The sequence below is a fragment of the Scyliorhinus canicula genome, chromosome 12, assembly GCF_902713615.1.
Source record: "Scyliorhinus canicula chromosome 12, sScyCan1.1, whole genome shotgun sequence".
Taxonomy (NCBI): domain Eukaryota; kingdom Metazoa; phylum Chordata; class Chondrichthyes; order Carcharhiniformes; family Scyliorhinidae; genus Scyliorhinus; species Scyliorhinus canicula.
Window position 1 is genome coordinate 111,024,030 of NC_052157.1, and position 14,307 is coordinate 111,038,336.

The 14,307-nt window shown below is 44.0% G+C and overlaps 1 protein-coding gene across 4 annotated transcripts in view; it reads left to right on the forward strand.

Annotated features, from left to right (window-relative positions):
* The window catches only part of LOC119974665 (lysine-specific demethylase 2B-like), a 339,398-nt gene that overhangs the window by 153,993 nt on the left and 171,098 nt on the right, over positions 1 to 14,307 (forward strand). For all 4 annotated transcript variants that reach the window (XM_038813740.1, XM_038813742.1, XM_038813743.1 and 1 more), the window contains exons 3-4: positions 3,392 to 3,535; positions 10,325 to 10,411. In XM_038813740.1, coding sequence (XP_038669668.1) covers positions 3,392 to 3,535; positions 10,325 to 10,411 — 231 coding nt within the window. The remainder of the gene's footprint in view (positions 1 to 3,391; positions 3,536 to 10,324; positions 10,412 to 14,307) is intronic.

Sequence of the window (14,307 nt, forward strand, 5' to 3'; positions counted from 1 at the left end):
CTGGCAGCAGGACTGTCCAAGACTATTAGGCAAATAAAACCAATTAAACCATGGGCTCATTTGACTTGTGCATGCAAATATATTTCATCTGAATTCTGACAGTGATGAATCGTAAAATAATAAAACATAGTGCCTTTTGAAAGTAAGGTATAGTCTAAGGAATACATTTAAATGTTACATTTAACAGTTACCCTTTTTAATTTAATACCTTTAACAACAACTTGTATTTATATAATGCCTTTAATGTAATAAAACATTTCAAAGTGCTTTACAGGAGTGTTCTCAACAAAGTATGGCACCAAAGCCAATTAGCGAGTAATAGAACCGTAAAACGTGGTTAAAGAGGTTGATTTTAAGGAGGAAAGAGGTAGGGAAGTGGAGAGGTTTAGGGAGGAAATTTCAGAACTTGGGGCCAAATGGCTAAAGGCCTTCAATAGTGCAGTAATTAAAATAAGGAAGGTTAAAGAGGCCGTAATTAGAGGAGCCCACATATCTCAAGAGGGCTAATGGGTTGGAGGATATTTCAGAGATGGGAAAGGGCCAGGCCATGATGAGATTTGAAAATAAGGATGATAATTTAAATTATTTTGTTAAATTGGGAGCCAGTGTAGGCCAGAAAGCACAGGAGTGTGAGTTAAACAGCAGAGTTTTGAATGTTTTTAAAATAATCTATCATGGGAAGTGAGCGTTGCTGGCATGGCCAGCATTTATTGTTCATCCCTAATTGTCCTTGGCAAGGCGGTGGTGAGCTTCTCGCTGGAATCACTGCAATCCATGTTTACTTGACCATTCCATCAAGCAAGGGAACCAACGGAGTTCATTGAGGGGTGCAAGAGAGCATGTCAGGTGCAGCACCAAAATGAACTACCAACCCAGTGAAGCTACAGCACAGGACCACAAATTGCTAAACAGCTGAAGCAGTACATTGATAGATGGAGCTAAGTGATCATGCATCTTCAAATTTGGAGGGACCAAAAGCATCGAGAAATGTTTCTGAATAGCTGAGGCAGGGAATTGGGTGATTTTAGAGGTCAAATGGGTTTTAATGATGGGACAAATATGTGGTTGAAAACTCATCTTGTGGCCAACTATGACACCGAAGTTACGAACAGTTATGTTCAACCTCAAAACCTAAAACAGCTGCCAGGGAGAGGGATGGAATTGGTTGGCGGTTTGTGGCAGGGACTGAAGTTAATGACTTGAATTTCCCCAATATTTAATTGGAGGAAATTTCTATTCCACTAGTACTGGATGTAGGATAGAGAAAGTGGGCGGGTCTAGAGAGGCGGAGTGAGTTGGTTGAGCTGAGTGTCATTAGTTCATGTTGTTGAGTGATATTGCCCAGGGGCAGCAAGTGGGAAATGGGAAGGGCCCAAGGACAAATACTTGGGAGTAGACCAGGAGTGACTTTGCAGGACTAGGAAAATAAATATTGATGACATTTCTCCAGCTATGATTAGCTAGGAAAGAATGGAAACTAGTGAATGCAGTCCCACCTGCTATATCCTAGGGGCCAGTTTAGCTCCATAGGCTAGACAGCTGGTTTGTGATGCAGAACAAGGCCAGCAGCACGGGTTCAATTCCTGTACCGGCTGAAGTTATATGAAGGCCTGCCTTCTCAACCTTGTCCCTCGCCTGAGGTGTGGTGATCCTCAGGTTAAACCACTAATAGTCAACTCTCCCTCTCAAAAGGGAAAGCAGCCTATGGTCATCTGGGACTATGTTGATTTTACCTTACCTTTAACTATGATAGGAGGACAGTTAGAAGTTAGACGAAGGTGTTGTGATCAAATGTGTCAAAGCCTGCAAACAAGTTGAGAAAGATGAGGAGGGGCAGTTTGCCTTTGTCACAGAAGCATAGAGTGCTATTTGTGATTCTGACGAGCAGTACTGTGAGAGGGGCAAAAATCTGAATAGTGTGATTCCAATATAGAGTTCCAGGAAAGACTGGAACTCTTTCAAGGAATTTGGAGAGGGGGAAGCGGAGTTGACAATGGTGTTGTACTTTGCAAGAACAGTGTTTTTTTTTGAGCGAGTAGTGATGATAGCACATTTGAAGGAGAAAGGAATTAAACCTGAAGAAAGAGAACCATTAATGCCAGAAGGTGCATGAGAATAATTCCAAAATGACTACTTCAGATTACATTAAATGTAGTGGCGCCATAGATATTGATGACACAATGTGTCAAACTTGGCTCATTGATGCAACCTCCCTCATCTTTGAGTGAGAAAGTTTGTGGATTCAAATTGCACTTCTAGACCAGAATGCCTAATGTAGACTGGAACCTCAGCACAGGTACTGAAAGACTACTGCAATGTTAAGGTGCAGTCTTTCAGATGAAAGATTAAACTGTTTGCCCTGTCAGGGGGGCGTGATAGAGACCCTTGGTGCTGTTCATAGTAAATAGGACTAGTTTTTTAACTGACTAATATTTTTCTCTCAACAAATCAACTCACCACCCACTTCATTCCAATTCGTGGGACCTTGCTGTGCACAAATTAGCTTGCATTTCTACAAAACAATAGTGACTACAATTTAACAGTAACTCATTGGTAGTGAAATGCTTTAGGATGTTTTAAGTATGTTAAAGGCAATATATAGGTTCTTTCTTTAGCTGAAGTCTTGAACCCTTTTCCGTAGCTGGACATTAATGTGTGCAGAGCTTTTATTTTTGAGACAAATACAAAATGAGTTGCCAAATATTAGCATGGTTCATGCCTTTTTATAAAGCTTTGAATGTTTTCATGACGTGGAGATGCCGGTGTTGGAGTGGGGTGGGCACAGAAAGAGGTCTTATAACAGGTTCAAGTCCCAACAGGTTAGTTTGGAATCACTAGCTTTCGAAGCACAGCTCCTTCATCAGGTGAGTGAGCCTGATGAAGGAGCTGTGCTCCGAAAGCTAGTGATTCCAAACAAACCTGTTGAATTATTTCATAAGAGTTCATGAGCCCTTGAGCAATACAGGGTTTGTTTTATGCCAAGGGACTATATAGAGTGCAGGTTCATATCAACAATTGTTCGTTTTCTAAGTTTACTCATTTATTTGGGAATGATGCAAGTATGATCTTCATAGCATACAAAAGTACAGCTTTTGACTAATAACTGTGAAGTATACCACGGTAGCCTGACAGACAGTTTCAATTCTCATTAGGAAATTTCTGACCTCTGTTCAACAATTAAACTGAAATTTGGAAGTCAAAGTGAAATTACATGGAGCTTTGCAACATACTGCATTGGTTCTGCCACCTGCATTGTCATCACCAAATTTATCATGAGTTCCAAAATGCCACATTTGAGCTAAGGCTACCAATGGTTGAGTTACAAATGGTGTGTTTTACATTGCATATTATTTTAGACGAGAATCTATTGATCACTATCATTTTATTGCAGCCTGTGTTACCACACACTGCAGTCTGCAAGATCTGCGGTGAGGCAGGAAAGGAAGACAATGTGGTGGATGAAGCAGAGAAATTTAATGCTAGCTTAATGGAATGCTCCATCTGCAATGAAATCTTACACCCAGGATGTTTAAAGGTATGCTTGATTCAGTTAACCTCACAGGTCCTATTTTAAAACTACTAAAATCTTACATTTTTTAGATTGAAAGTATTTATAATAGGAATCATTTTTATGGTGTGAAAGAGTAAATGGTTATTATAAGTGGATAGATTTGGCCCGTCAAATCCTTGCAGCTGAACAGCCTAGTCAGTCTCACTACCCCTGCTCAATCCCCGTGGAGCCCTGTAGGTTTAATTTCTTTAATTGCTCATCCAATTTCCTTTTGAGAGCAAGCAAACTTGCACTTCCCCCACTTTCGGGGACAGTGAGTCACAGGTCATTACCATTGTTTCCAGGAAGCTTTTCTAACACAGTATGTAGATTGTCCGACCAGAGGGGAGGCCATATTGGATTTAATACTTGGTAATGAACCAGGGCAGGTGATAGATTTGTTAGTGGGGGAGCATTTTGGAGGTAGTGACCACAATTCTGTGACTTTCACTTTAGTTATGGAGAGGGATAGGTGCGTGCAACAGGGCAAGGTTTATAATTGGGGGAAGGGTAAATACAATGCTGTCAGACAAGAATTGTAGTGCAGAAGTTGGGAACATAGGCTGTCAGGGAAGGACACAAGTGAAATGTGGAACTTGTTCAAGGAACAGGTACTGCGTGTCTTTGATATGTATGTCCCTGTCAGGCAGGGAAGAGATGGTCGAGTGAGGGAACCATGGTTGACAAGAGAGGTTGAATGTCTTGTTAAGAGGAAGAAGGAGACTTATGTAAGGCTGAAGAAACAAGGTTCAGACAGGGCGCTGGAGGGATACAAGATAGCCAGGAGGGAACTGAAGAAAGGGATTAGGAGAGCTAAGAGAGGGCATGAAAAATCTTTGGCGGGTAGGATCAAGGAAAACCCCAAGGCCTTTTACACATATGTGAGAAATATGAGAATGACTAGAGCGAGGGTAGGTCCGATCAAGGACAGTAGCGGGAGATTGTGTATTGAGTCTGAAGAGATAGGAGAGGTCTTGAACAAGTATGTTTCTTCAGTATTTACAAACGAGAGGGGCCATATTGTTGGAGAGGACAGTCTGAAGCAGACTGATAAGCTTGAGGAAATACTTGTCAGGAAGGAAGATGTGTTGCGCGTTTTGAAAAACTTGAGGATAGACAAGTCCCCCGGGCCTGACGGGATATATCCAAGGATTCTATGGGAAGCAAGAAATGAAATTGCAGAGCCGTTGGCAATGATCTTTTCGTCCTCGCTGTCAACAGGGGTGGTACCAGAGGATTGGAGAGTGGCGAATGTCGTGCCCCTGTTCAAAAAAGGGAATAGGGATAACCCTGGGAATTACAGGCCAGTTAGTCTTACTTCGGTGGAAGGCAAAGTAATGGAAAGGGTACTGAGGGATAGGATTTCTGAGCATCTGGAAAGGCATTGCTTGATTAGGGATAGTCAGCACGGATTTGTGAGGGGTAGGTCTTGCCTTACAAGTCTTATTGACTTCTTTGAGGAGGTGACCAAGCATGTGGATGAAGGTAAAGCAGTGGATGTAGTGTACATGGATTTCAGTAAGGCATTTGATAAGGTTCCCCATGGTAGGCTTATGCAGAAAGTAAGGAGGCATGGGATAGTGGGAAATTTGGCCAGTTGGATAACAAACTGGCTAACTGATAGAAGAGAGAGTGGTGGTGGATGGTAAATATTCAGCCTGGAGCCCAGTTATCAGTGGCGTACCGCAGGGATCAGTTCTGGGTCCTCTGCTGTTTGTGATTTTCATTAACGACTTGGATGAGGGAGTTGAAGGGTGGGTCAGTAAATTTGCAGATGATATGAAGATTGGTGGAGTTGTGGATAGTGAGGAGGGCTGTTGTCGGCTTCAAAGAGACATAGATAGAATGCAGAGCTGGGCTGAGAAGTGGCAGATGGAATTTAACCCTGACAAGTGTGAGGTTGTCCATTTTGGAAGGACAAATATGAATGCGGAATACAGGGTTAACGGTAGGGTTCTTGGCAATGTGGAGGAGCAGAGAGATCTTGGGGTCTATGTTCATAGATCTTTGAAAGTTGCCACTCAAGTGGATAGAGCTGTGAAGAAGGCCTATGGTGTGCTAGCGTTCATTAGCAGAGGGATTGAATTTAAGAGCCGTGAGGTGATAGTGCAGCTGTACAAAACCTTGGTCAGGCCACATTTGGAGTACTGTGTGCAGTTCTGGTCACCTCATTTTAGGAAGGATGTGGAAGCTTTGGAAAAGGTGCAAAGGAGATTTACCAGGATGTTGCCTGGAATGGAGAGTAGGTCATACGAGGAAAGGTTGAGGGTGCTAGGCCTTTTCTCATTAGAACGGAGAAGGATGAGGGGCGACTTGATAGAGGTTTACAAGATGATTAGGGGAATAGATAGAGTAGACAGTCAGAGACTTTTTCCCCAGGTGGAACACACCATTACAAGGGGACATAAATTTAAGATAAATGATGGAAGATATAGAGGTGATGTCAGAGGTAGGTTCTTTACCCAGAGAGTAGTGGGGGCATGGAATGCACTGCCTGTGGAAGTAGTTGAGTCGGAAAAGTTAGGGACCTTCAAGCGGCTATTGGATAGGTACATGGATTAGGGTAGAATAATGGAGTGTTGGTTAACTTCTTAAGGGCAGCACGGTAGCATTGTGGATAGCACAATTGCTTCACAGCTCCAGGGTCCCAAGTTCGATTTCGACTTGGGTCGCTGTCTGTGTGGAGTCTGCACATCCTCCCCGTGACTGCGTGGGTTTCCTCCGGGTACTCCGGTTTCCTCCCACAGTCCAAAGATGTGCAGGTTGGGTGGATTAGCCATGTAAAATTGTCCAAAATTCTATGATTAACCTAGGACAAAAGTTTGGCGCAACGTCGTGGGCCGAAGGGCCTGTTCTGTGCTGTATTTCTCTATCTATCTATCTAAAACAAAGTTCCTCACCACATTCCTCTGCATCTCTTACCCAAAAACCTAAGTCTGTGTCCCTTAGCCCTTGTGTCATCAGTTAATGGGAATGGATTTTCCTCATCTATCTTAGCCAAACCTGTCAGAATCTTGTAAACTTCTTTTAAATGTCCCCTTGATCACCAAAGACAGCAATCCCAACCTAACCTTGTAATTATAATCCCTTACCCTGGACCTTTTCTGGTAAATCTTTTCTGCACCCTCTCAAGGTCCCTCATATCCTTTCTCAAGTGTGGTGACCAGAATTGGACGCAATATTCTAGTAGTAGCCTAACCAGAGCTTTATAAAGGTCCAGCATAATTAATCTGCTTCTACTTATGAAGCCCAAGATTCCATATGCTTTTGCTCACCACTCTCTGAATATGCCTTTTGTACTCCCAAGTCCCTTCTTCCCTGCACCACTCTTTAGAACTGTGCTATTAACTCTATATTCCCTCTCCCTATCCGTTTAGCCAAATTGCAGCACATAACACTTTACTCTTTATTAAATTCCTTCTGACATTGTCTATCTATTCTCCTAGGCTGTATGTCATATTGCAGATGATCTGTATCAATCTTGCTGTTTGCTTCACGTTTGGTATCACCAGCAAATTTTGAAATTCCATTCTCTGTATTCCAAGATCCAAGTCATTCATAAATAGCAAAAAAAGTGTTCCTAGTACAAACCTTGGGGGAACACCACTATTTACCATCTTCCAGTCTAAAGAATAACCATTTATCACAACTCACTGTTTTCTGACCTTTAGCCAATTCCTTTTGTCAAATTGAACACTGATCCTCCTATTCCGTCAGCCTCAATTTTGATAACTAGCCTTTTATGTGGTACTTAATCGAACACATTCTTAAAATCCATATCAACAACATCCATCACATCCTTTCAACCTGTTCTTGTTATTTAATCAAAAATCTAATTTAATTAGTTGAGCCTGATGTGCTTTTTACAAATCTATGCTGTCTACCCTCGCTTAACTCAAACCTCTCGCTAAGTGTCTGATTTTATTTTTCCATGATTATTGTTTCTAAAACCTTACCCACTGTGATGTTAAACTGTAATTGCTAGGACTGTTCTGGTATCTTTTCTTGAGCAAGGGTGTCACGTTTGCCACTCTCCAATCTTTTGTCACTTCCCCATGGTTGGACGGTTATAGAAACCCTTCAACTATCTCAACTCCAACTTCCTTCAGCAACCTAGAATGCAGGACATGAAAAAAATGAAATGAAAATCGCTTATTGTCACGAGTAGGCTTCAATGAAGTTACTGTGAAAAGCCCCTAGTCGCCACATTCCGGCGCTTGTCCAGGAGGCTGGTACGGGAATCGAACCGTGCTGCTGGCCTGCTTGGTCTGCTTTAAAAGCCAGCGATTTAGCTGAGTGAGCTAAACCAGCCCCTGAGATGTACAGAAGGGCTGTGATAAGACATCTGAACCAGGTGATTTATCTACCCTAAGGATAGCTGGCTTTGCTAGTACCCCCACACCCACAGCTCTCAATTTTCACCCTATCCATGACTTTTACTATCCTCCCTTCTGTTGGCATTTTGTTAGATTCCTCCTCCTTAACAAACAACAATATAAAGTACTCATAGGGGATTTTCATACTGACTTCATTGCAGTGTTAAAGTAAGCCTACTTGTGACACTAATAAAAGATTATTATTCTAGTCTTGCCCTGTACCTCTAAGCATATATCATCATTTTGTTTCCCAACAGGACCCATTCTACCTCTTACTACCAGTTTATTAATTGCATGCCAGTAGAAGTTGATGGTGTAATCATTTGTCATAATAGGGAACATTGCAATGAGTAAATAATAGAAATCTGTCATGAAGTAATTATTATTTTGAATACCTGACAAAATATGGAAATTAAAATTGGTAGGTTTTATGTCTTGCAAGTGCTTCATTCAACCTCTGAGAGAGTCTGACTATAACTCTATAATGAGACTGCTACCCATATAGCTTACATTTATTCTGTATGTAATTTAGTGGTTTCCCAGGACCAGAGACTAGAGTGGAGTGATGCTAAATACCAATCATTGCTGATACTTGGAGTTTCTTGCAGCAGATGACGGACAATTCACAGCTTCCAATAAGCAGTTAAATTTAGACTATGCAAGTGGTAGTTGTTTCATTTCTGGAGGGCAGTGTTAGAATTAAAGGGCAAATTTTACAATGGTGCCTGTCAATGTGCTGGCACATAAATGCTGGGAGTCAGTAGAGTTGGTAGGAGTTGAGAAGCAAAAAGAAGATTATCACATTGCTGGGAGATTCTCTTGGTCTCCAAATAAGTGAGACAGCGACATAGGCAAAACTGCAGGGAAATTTACCAGAATGGTTCCAGGCATTAGAGATTTTAGATACAAGGTTAGGTTGAAGAAGCTGGGGTTGTTTTGCTTGGACTAATGGAAGTTGAGTGGAGACTTAGATACGGTAAAACAAGAAAAGCTGTTCCCATTAGCTGTGGTGGTACAAGCACTAGGGAACACAGGTTTAAGGTTTTGGGCGAGAGATACAGAAGGGCTGTGAGGAAAAACATTTTTATGTAGTGAGTGGCAATGGCTGAGAACTCGCTGTCTACCAGACTGGTAGAAGCGGGGACAATGAATGATTTCAAAAGGAAATTGGATGGACACTTGAGGAAATAAGCTAGCAGGACTACGGGGTAGAGCAGGAGAATGGAGCTAATTGATTTTCACTGCTGAGTGCTGGCAGGAACTGATGGGCTAAATGGGCCCTCTGTACCATCCATAATGATTTTGAGACTCTTGGACTCACTCCTGCACTGAGATCCTTTGGCAACATTTGCTGTGGATACATGAGCATTAAATTAAATGCTCAAAAGCTGTGAAAGTATAATTTATGCTTGATGCTTTCCATGGTTTGTCCCAGAAGGCCTATTTAAAATGGTGCTTTTGGGAATGAGGTCCTTCTGGATGTGTTTAGCTTTTATTTTGAGAAGGTTTTCTTATTCTGGTATTCAACTTGGTGGGTTTTTATTTATAAATACATTTACCATTTTCACATCCCCTCGCATTGAATCATGTTAAAAACTCTCTGTAAACCCACTAAACTTGTAGAATAGACATGCCGAAAAGAAACTCCTGTTGCCAACTTGGACACAGCAGAAGGAGTTTACCAAGGCAGTCAAATGTGCCATGAAGTGAGATCGGAAGAGCCTATTAAAACTACATGCACATGCTGAGGAAATCTGCCTTCATCACTGACACTACATCAACAAGAGTCTTGGAACTTTGCCATCGCCTGCAGTCCAGGATGTAGAAAGTCAGCCTGCCCTGAACTTGTTTGTATTTGACTCTTTTCACTTGAGATAAATTTGCAGTCCATTACTGCATACATTGTTTCACTGATGCTTTGTTAAAATTTGGACTAATTTTAATATCTGCCAAGTGACATTCTGAATGTTACAGCTGGTCAAGAAAGGTCATGTGAGCAAGAGTTTTGCATGTTGCTTGGAATTGAACAGGCTGCATACATACATTCAAACGTAGCATGCAATGTTAAACTTTTCAGCAGGTTAACTTTGGACTGTGAAATTGAGCTGAGTATTGTTCAACCTTTCACTCAAAACACAACCTGTTCTTTTATGAAAAGAATCTCCAATATAACTAGTTATTTGCCTGGTGTACAATTGCACATAGCAGATATTGATGACATCTGTTCTAGTTACCTAGCCATTTTTGATCTGCAGTTGCTTTGGTATTTGCTGTGCATCTTTTTTATATTTATTTGTTCATGGAGTGTGGGCGTTGCTGGCCAGGTCAGCATTTATTCTCCAGCTCTAATTGCCCTTGAATAGGTGTGTGTATATAATATACATTTTTTTACTATCAGGTGGAAGAGTCTGAAGGACTTATAAATGATGAGTTACCAAATTGCTGGGAATGTCCAAAGTGTAATCAGGAAGGAAAAACAGGCAAAGTAAGTACTGATTTCTTTAGAAAAAAAATACACGATCAAAAAGAAATACCAAACCTAATATACACAACTGAGATGATTTTGAGGACCATGTTAATTTCTGATGAGGAATTATTTGAAGCTAAATGACAGAAATAAATTCTACTTGTTGCAAAATACTTTTAAAAAATATTTTTATTAAAGTTTTCATTTTATAAAACACAAAACAAACAACCATCAAACAAAATACAACTCCCTTCTCTTGAAGAGGAAAAATCCCCCAACCCGAGACCCCTCCCCACTGACTGTGACCAACTCCTAAAGACAAAGCTCGCCACCGCCAGCCGGTCTGGGTCCAAGACCCACCCAAGACAACCACCAACCCTAGGACACTTGCAAGTCCTAATCAGAACCCCCACCTCTCCACCCCACCCATAAGCCTGAAAAAAAGCTTTCCAAAAAAACAACTCCTTCCTCTTTCCCCCACCAAACAAATGAGTTAGGCTCACTGAACCTTGCTCGAGTAGGTCCAAAATGCCGAAGCACCCTACTCCTGTTCGCTAGCTGAAACTTTACAGCTGGCAAAGGTAACCCCTCACCCAGGGTGTATGCTCATTACATGCACCACGACAACTGGCTGTTCACCCTCCCCCTTCAGTATGCCCTGCAGCCGATCTGAGACATCCCTGACCCGTGCACCCGGGAGAAAACATACCTTTCGGGGGTCACGTTTTCGACCACAGAAACGCCTGTCTACTCCCCTTATGATTGAATCCCCTATGACTATAGCCCTGCCAGTCTTTTTCCCGCCCTTCTGTGCAGCAGAGCCAGCCACGGTGCCATGAGCCTGGCTACTACTGCCTTCCCCTGGTGAGTCATCTCCCCCAACAGTATCCAAAACGGTATACCTGTTTTGGAGGGAGATGACCGCAGGGGACACCTGCACTGCCTTCCTGCTCTTTCTCTGCCTTTTGGTCACCCATTCCCTTTCTCCCTCACCAATCCTATTCTGCGGTGTGACCAACTCACTGAACGTGCTATCCACGACCTCCTCAGCATCGCGGATGCTCCAAAGTGAGTCCATCCAAGAACAAAGAAAAAAGCCGCCTCCCAGCCCATATCGGCTACGGATGAGCAGCCACAACCTATAGTACTTAAACTATTTCCCAGGGGACCATATATTCCGTTGCCCTGACCACTGCCCCCCCCTGACAATCATCCCAAACATACAGCAGATACAAACTGCAACCCCTCCCACCGTCCCCATTAAAGTCCCAATCAAATCATTTAATCCAATTCATGCTCCTTGACAAAAGACTCCGCCTCCTGCAACGTATTCAAAAAATAATGTTTCGATCGAAAAGTCATTCTCCGCTTCGACGAGTGCACATCTCCAAACCGGACCCCGTTCCTGAATAGCACTGACTTTGCCTTATCAAAAGCCACATGCCGCTTCGTCAACATCACTTCACCACTCCTGGTATATCTTGATGATGCTTCCTTCCCACCTCGAGTCCCGATTCACTTTGGCACATTGAAGAATCTGCTCCTTCTCCTGGAAGCTGTGGCATCCAATAATCACCACCCACTTCAGCTCATTCACCCGTGGCTATCGCCGAAGTATTCGGTTTGCCCGATGCAACTCTGGAGGGGACAATCGCCCAACCCCACTGTTATAACCTGCCTGCTTACCATTGGCTGGGGACTAATGACAATCCCACAATCCTGTGGGAGTATGAGCTTCCCCAATGAGGGGAGTGGAAAAATCATTAGCAGACTCCCTGCATAAATAGAGCTGGCCAGTTTGGAACCAGAGAGAGAGAGAGAGGAGTGAGCAGTAAGGGAAGTTCCTCCTGCTGTTGTGTATATATATATATATATATATGTTATTGTAAATAAATGTTATTTCTTTGTATCCTGAAAACTCGTGCTGGATTCTTCGTGGCCCTCACAAAACTGGCGACGAGGGTTAAAGTGAATAGCTGTCTACACTGCTGAAGCCACCTCCCTGGATTTTTATTGGATACTGGTTGGAAGTTGTTTTCTATTACACCATGCCTCTGTATGGATGTTTGGATGTTTTTGATGCTGTGCTGGAAAGCTGGAACCAGTACGCACAAAGGATGCGTTGTATTTCCGGGCAAACAACAACACCGAAAATGAGACCCAGGTGGTCATATTGCTCACCGCCTGCGGCCCCCATACGTTTGGGGTGATTAGGAGCCTTGCGTACCCAGCTGCGCCGGACACCAAAACATTTGATGAACTTGTGAACTTAGTGGGGCAACATTTTAACCCAACCCCATCTACGATAGTCCAACGTTACCGGTTTAATACCGCTGAGAGGACCCCAGCAGAATCCCTTGCCGACTTTCTATCCAGGCTACGCAGGATTGTGGAGTACTGTGACTATGGTGAGACCTTGTCAGAAATGTTACGCGACCGTTTGGTTTGCGATATTAACAATGCGGCCACCCAGAGAAAGTTGTTAGCCGAGCCAACATTGACTTTTCAACAGGCCATTCAAATAGTATTGTCCCGAGAGGAGTGCAGGAGCTACAGGGAATGGAGGTGCATGCCTTGGGGCGCAACCCCTTCCGTCCGAAAGCGTCCCCCTGCACCCCTGCGGTACCTTGGGCGAGGTGACGTCCGGATCGACGCCAGTGGCCGTCGGACATTCCTCCCCGAAGGGAGCCTTCTCCAGAACCAATGGATGAGGAGCCATGTCAGTGTCAGACTTGTAGGCGCCGACCCCGTCGTGGACGCCGGTCCTGGGGGCGCCAGAGGCGCCGTTGTTCTGACTTAAACTGGGGCCAGCCCAGGGGCCGTACCTTTCATTTGGATGAACCTGCGGCGACTACCCCGAGGACGTGGAGATGGAGGATGACTGCCTGCAGCTGCATTGTGTGGCAGCTCCCCTTGTGGCCCCCATTAAAGTGATAGTACGGGTCAATGGTCACCCGCTTGAGATGGAGTTGGACACTGGCGCAGCGGTCTCCGTGATCGCCCAGAGGACATTCGACCGCATCAAGCAGGGTATACAGACCCTTACATTAACCGACACACAGGCCAGGTTGGCCACCTACACGGGGGAACCATTGGACATTGCAGGAACTACGATGACCCCTGTTGTTTATGGACGCCAGGAGGTGCGGTTCCCACTTATTGTGGTGCGCGGCCATGGGCCCAGCCTGTTGGGTCGGGATTGGTTGCGCCATTTGCGGTTGCAGTGGCAGCACATCCTCCAAACAGTTTTGGTGGGTTGACTGAGGTGCTAGGATGATACCCAGATGTATTCCAGCCCGGTTTGGGGAAAATAAAAGGGGCTGTAGCCCGTATCCAAGTCGAACCAGGAGCCACACCGCGCTATTTCCAGGCGCGCCCGATGCCTTACGCCTTGTTCGAGAAGGTAGAAGGGGAGCTCACTCGTTTGGAGACTTTGGGTATCATCAGGCCCGTCCGTTTTGCTGACTGGGCAGCACCAATTGTACCTGTAATGAAGCCAGATGCCACAGTTCGCTTGTGCGGCGACTATAACCTTACAGTGAATACGGCTTCCCGACTCGACCGATACCCAATGCTTCGCATAGAGGATCTCTACACGAAGCTTGCAGGCGGACTCTCATTCACAAAATTAGATATGAGTCACGCCTACTTACAGTTGGAGCTGGACCCTTCCTCCCGGCCATATGTAACGATTAATACACACCGGGGCCTGTATGAATATACACGTTTGCCCTTTGGAGTATCCTCTGCCTGCGCTATTTTTCAACGCGTTATGGAGGGCATTTTGAGAGGTTTACCGCGTGTTGCTGTCTACTTAGATGACGTTTTGATCACAGGGACGTCGGAGCAGGAACATTTGGAAAATTTGGAGGCTGTCCTTAGACGTTTTCGGAGGCTGGAGTCCGTTTACGTCG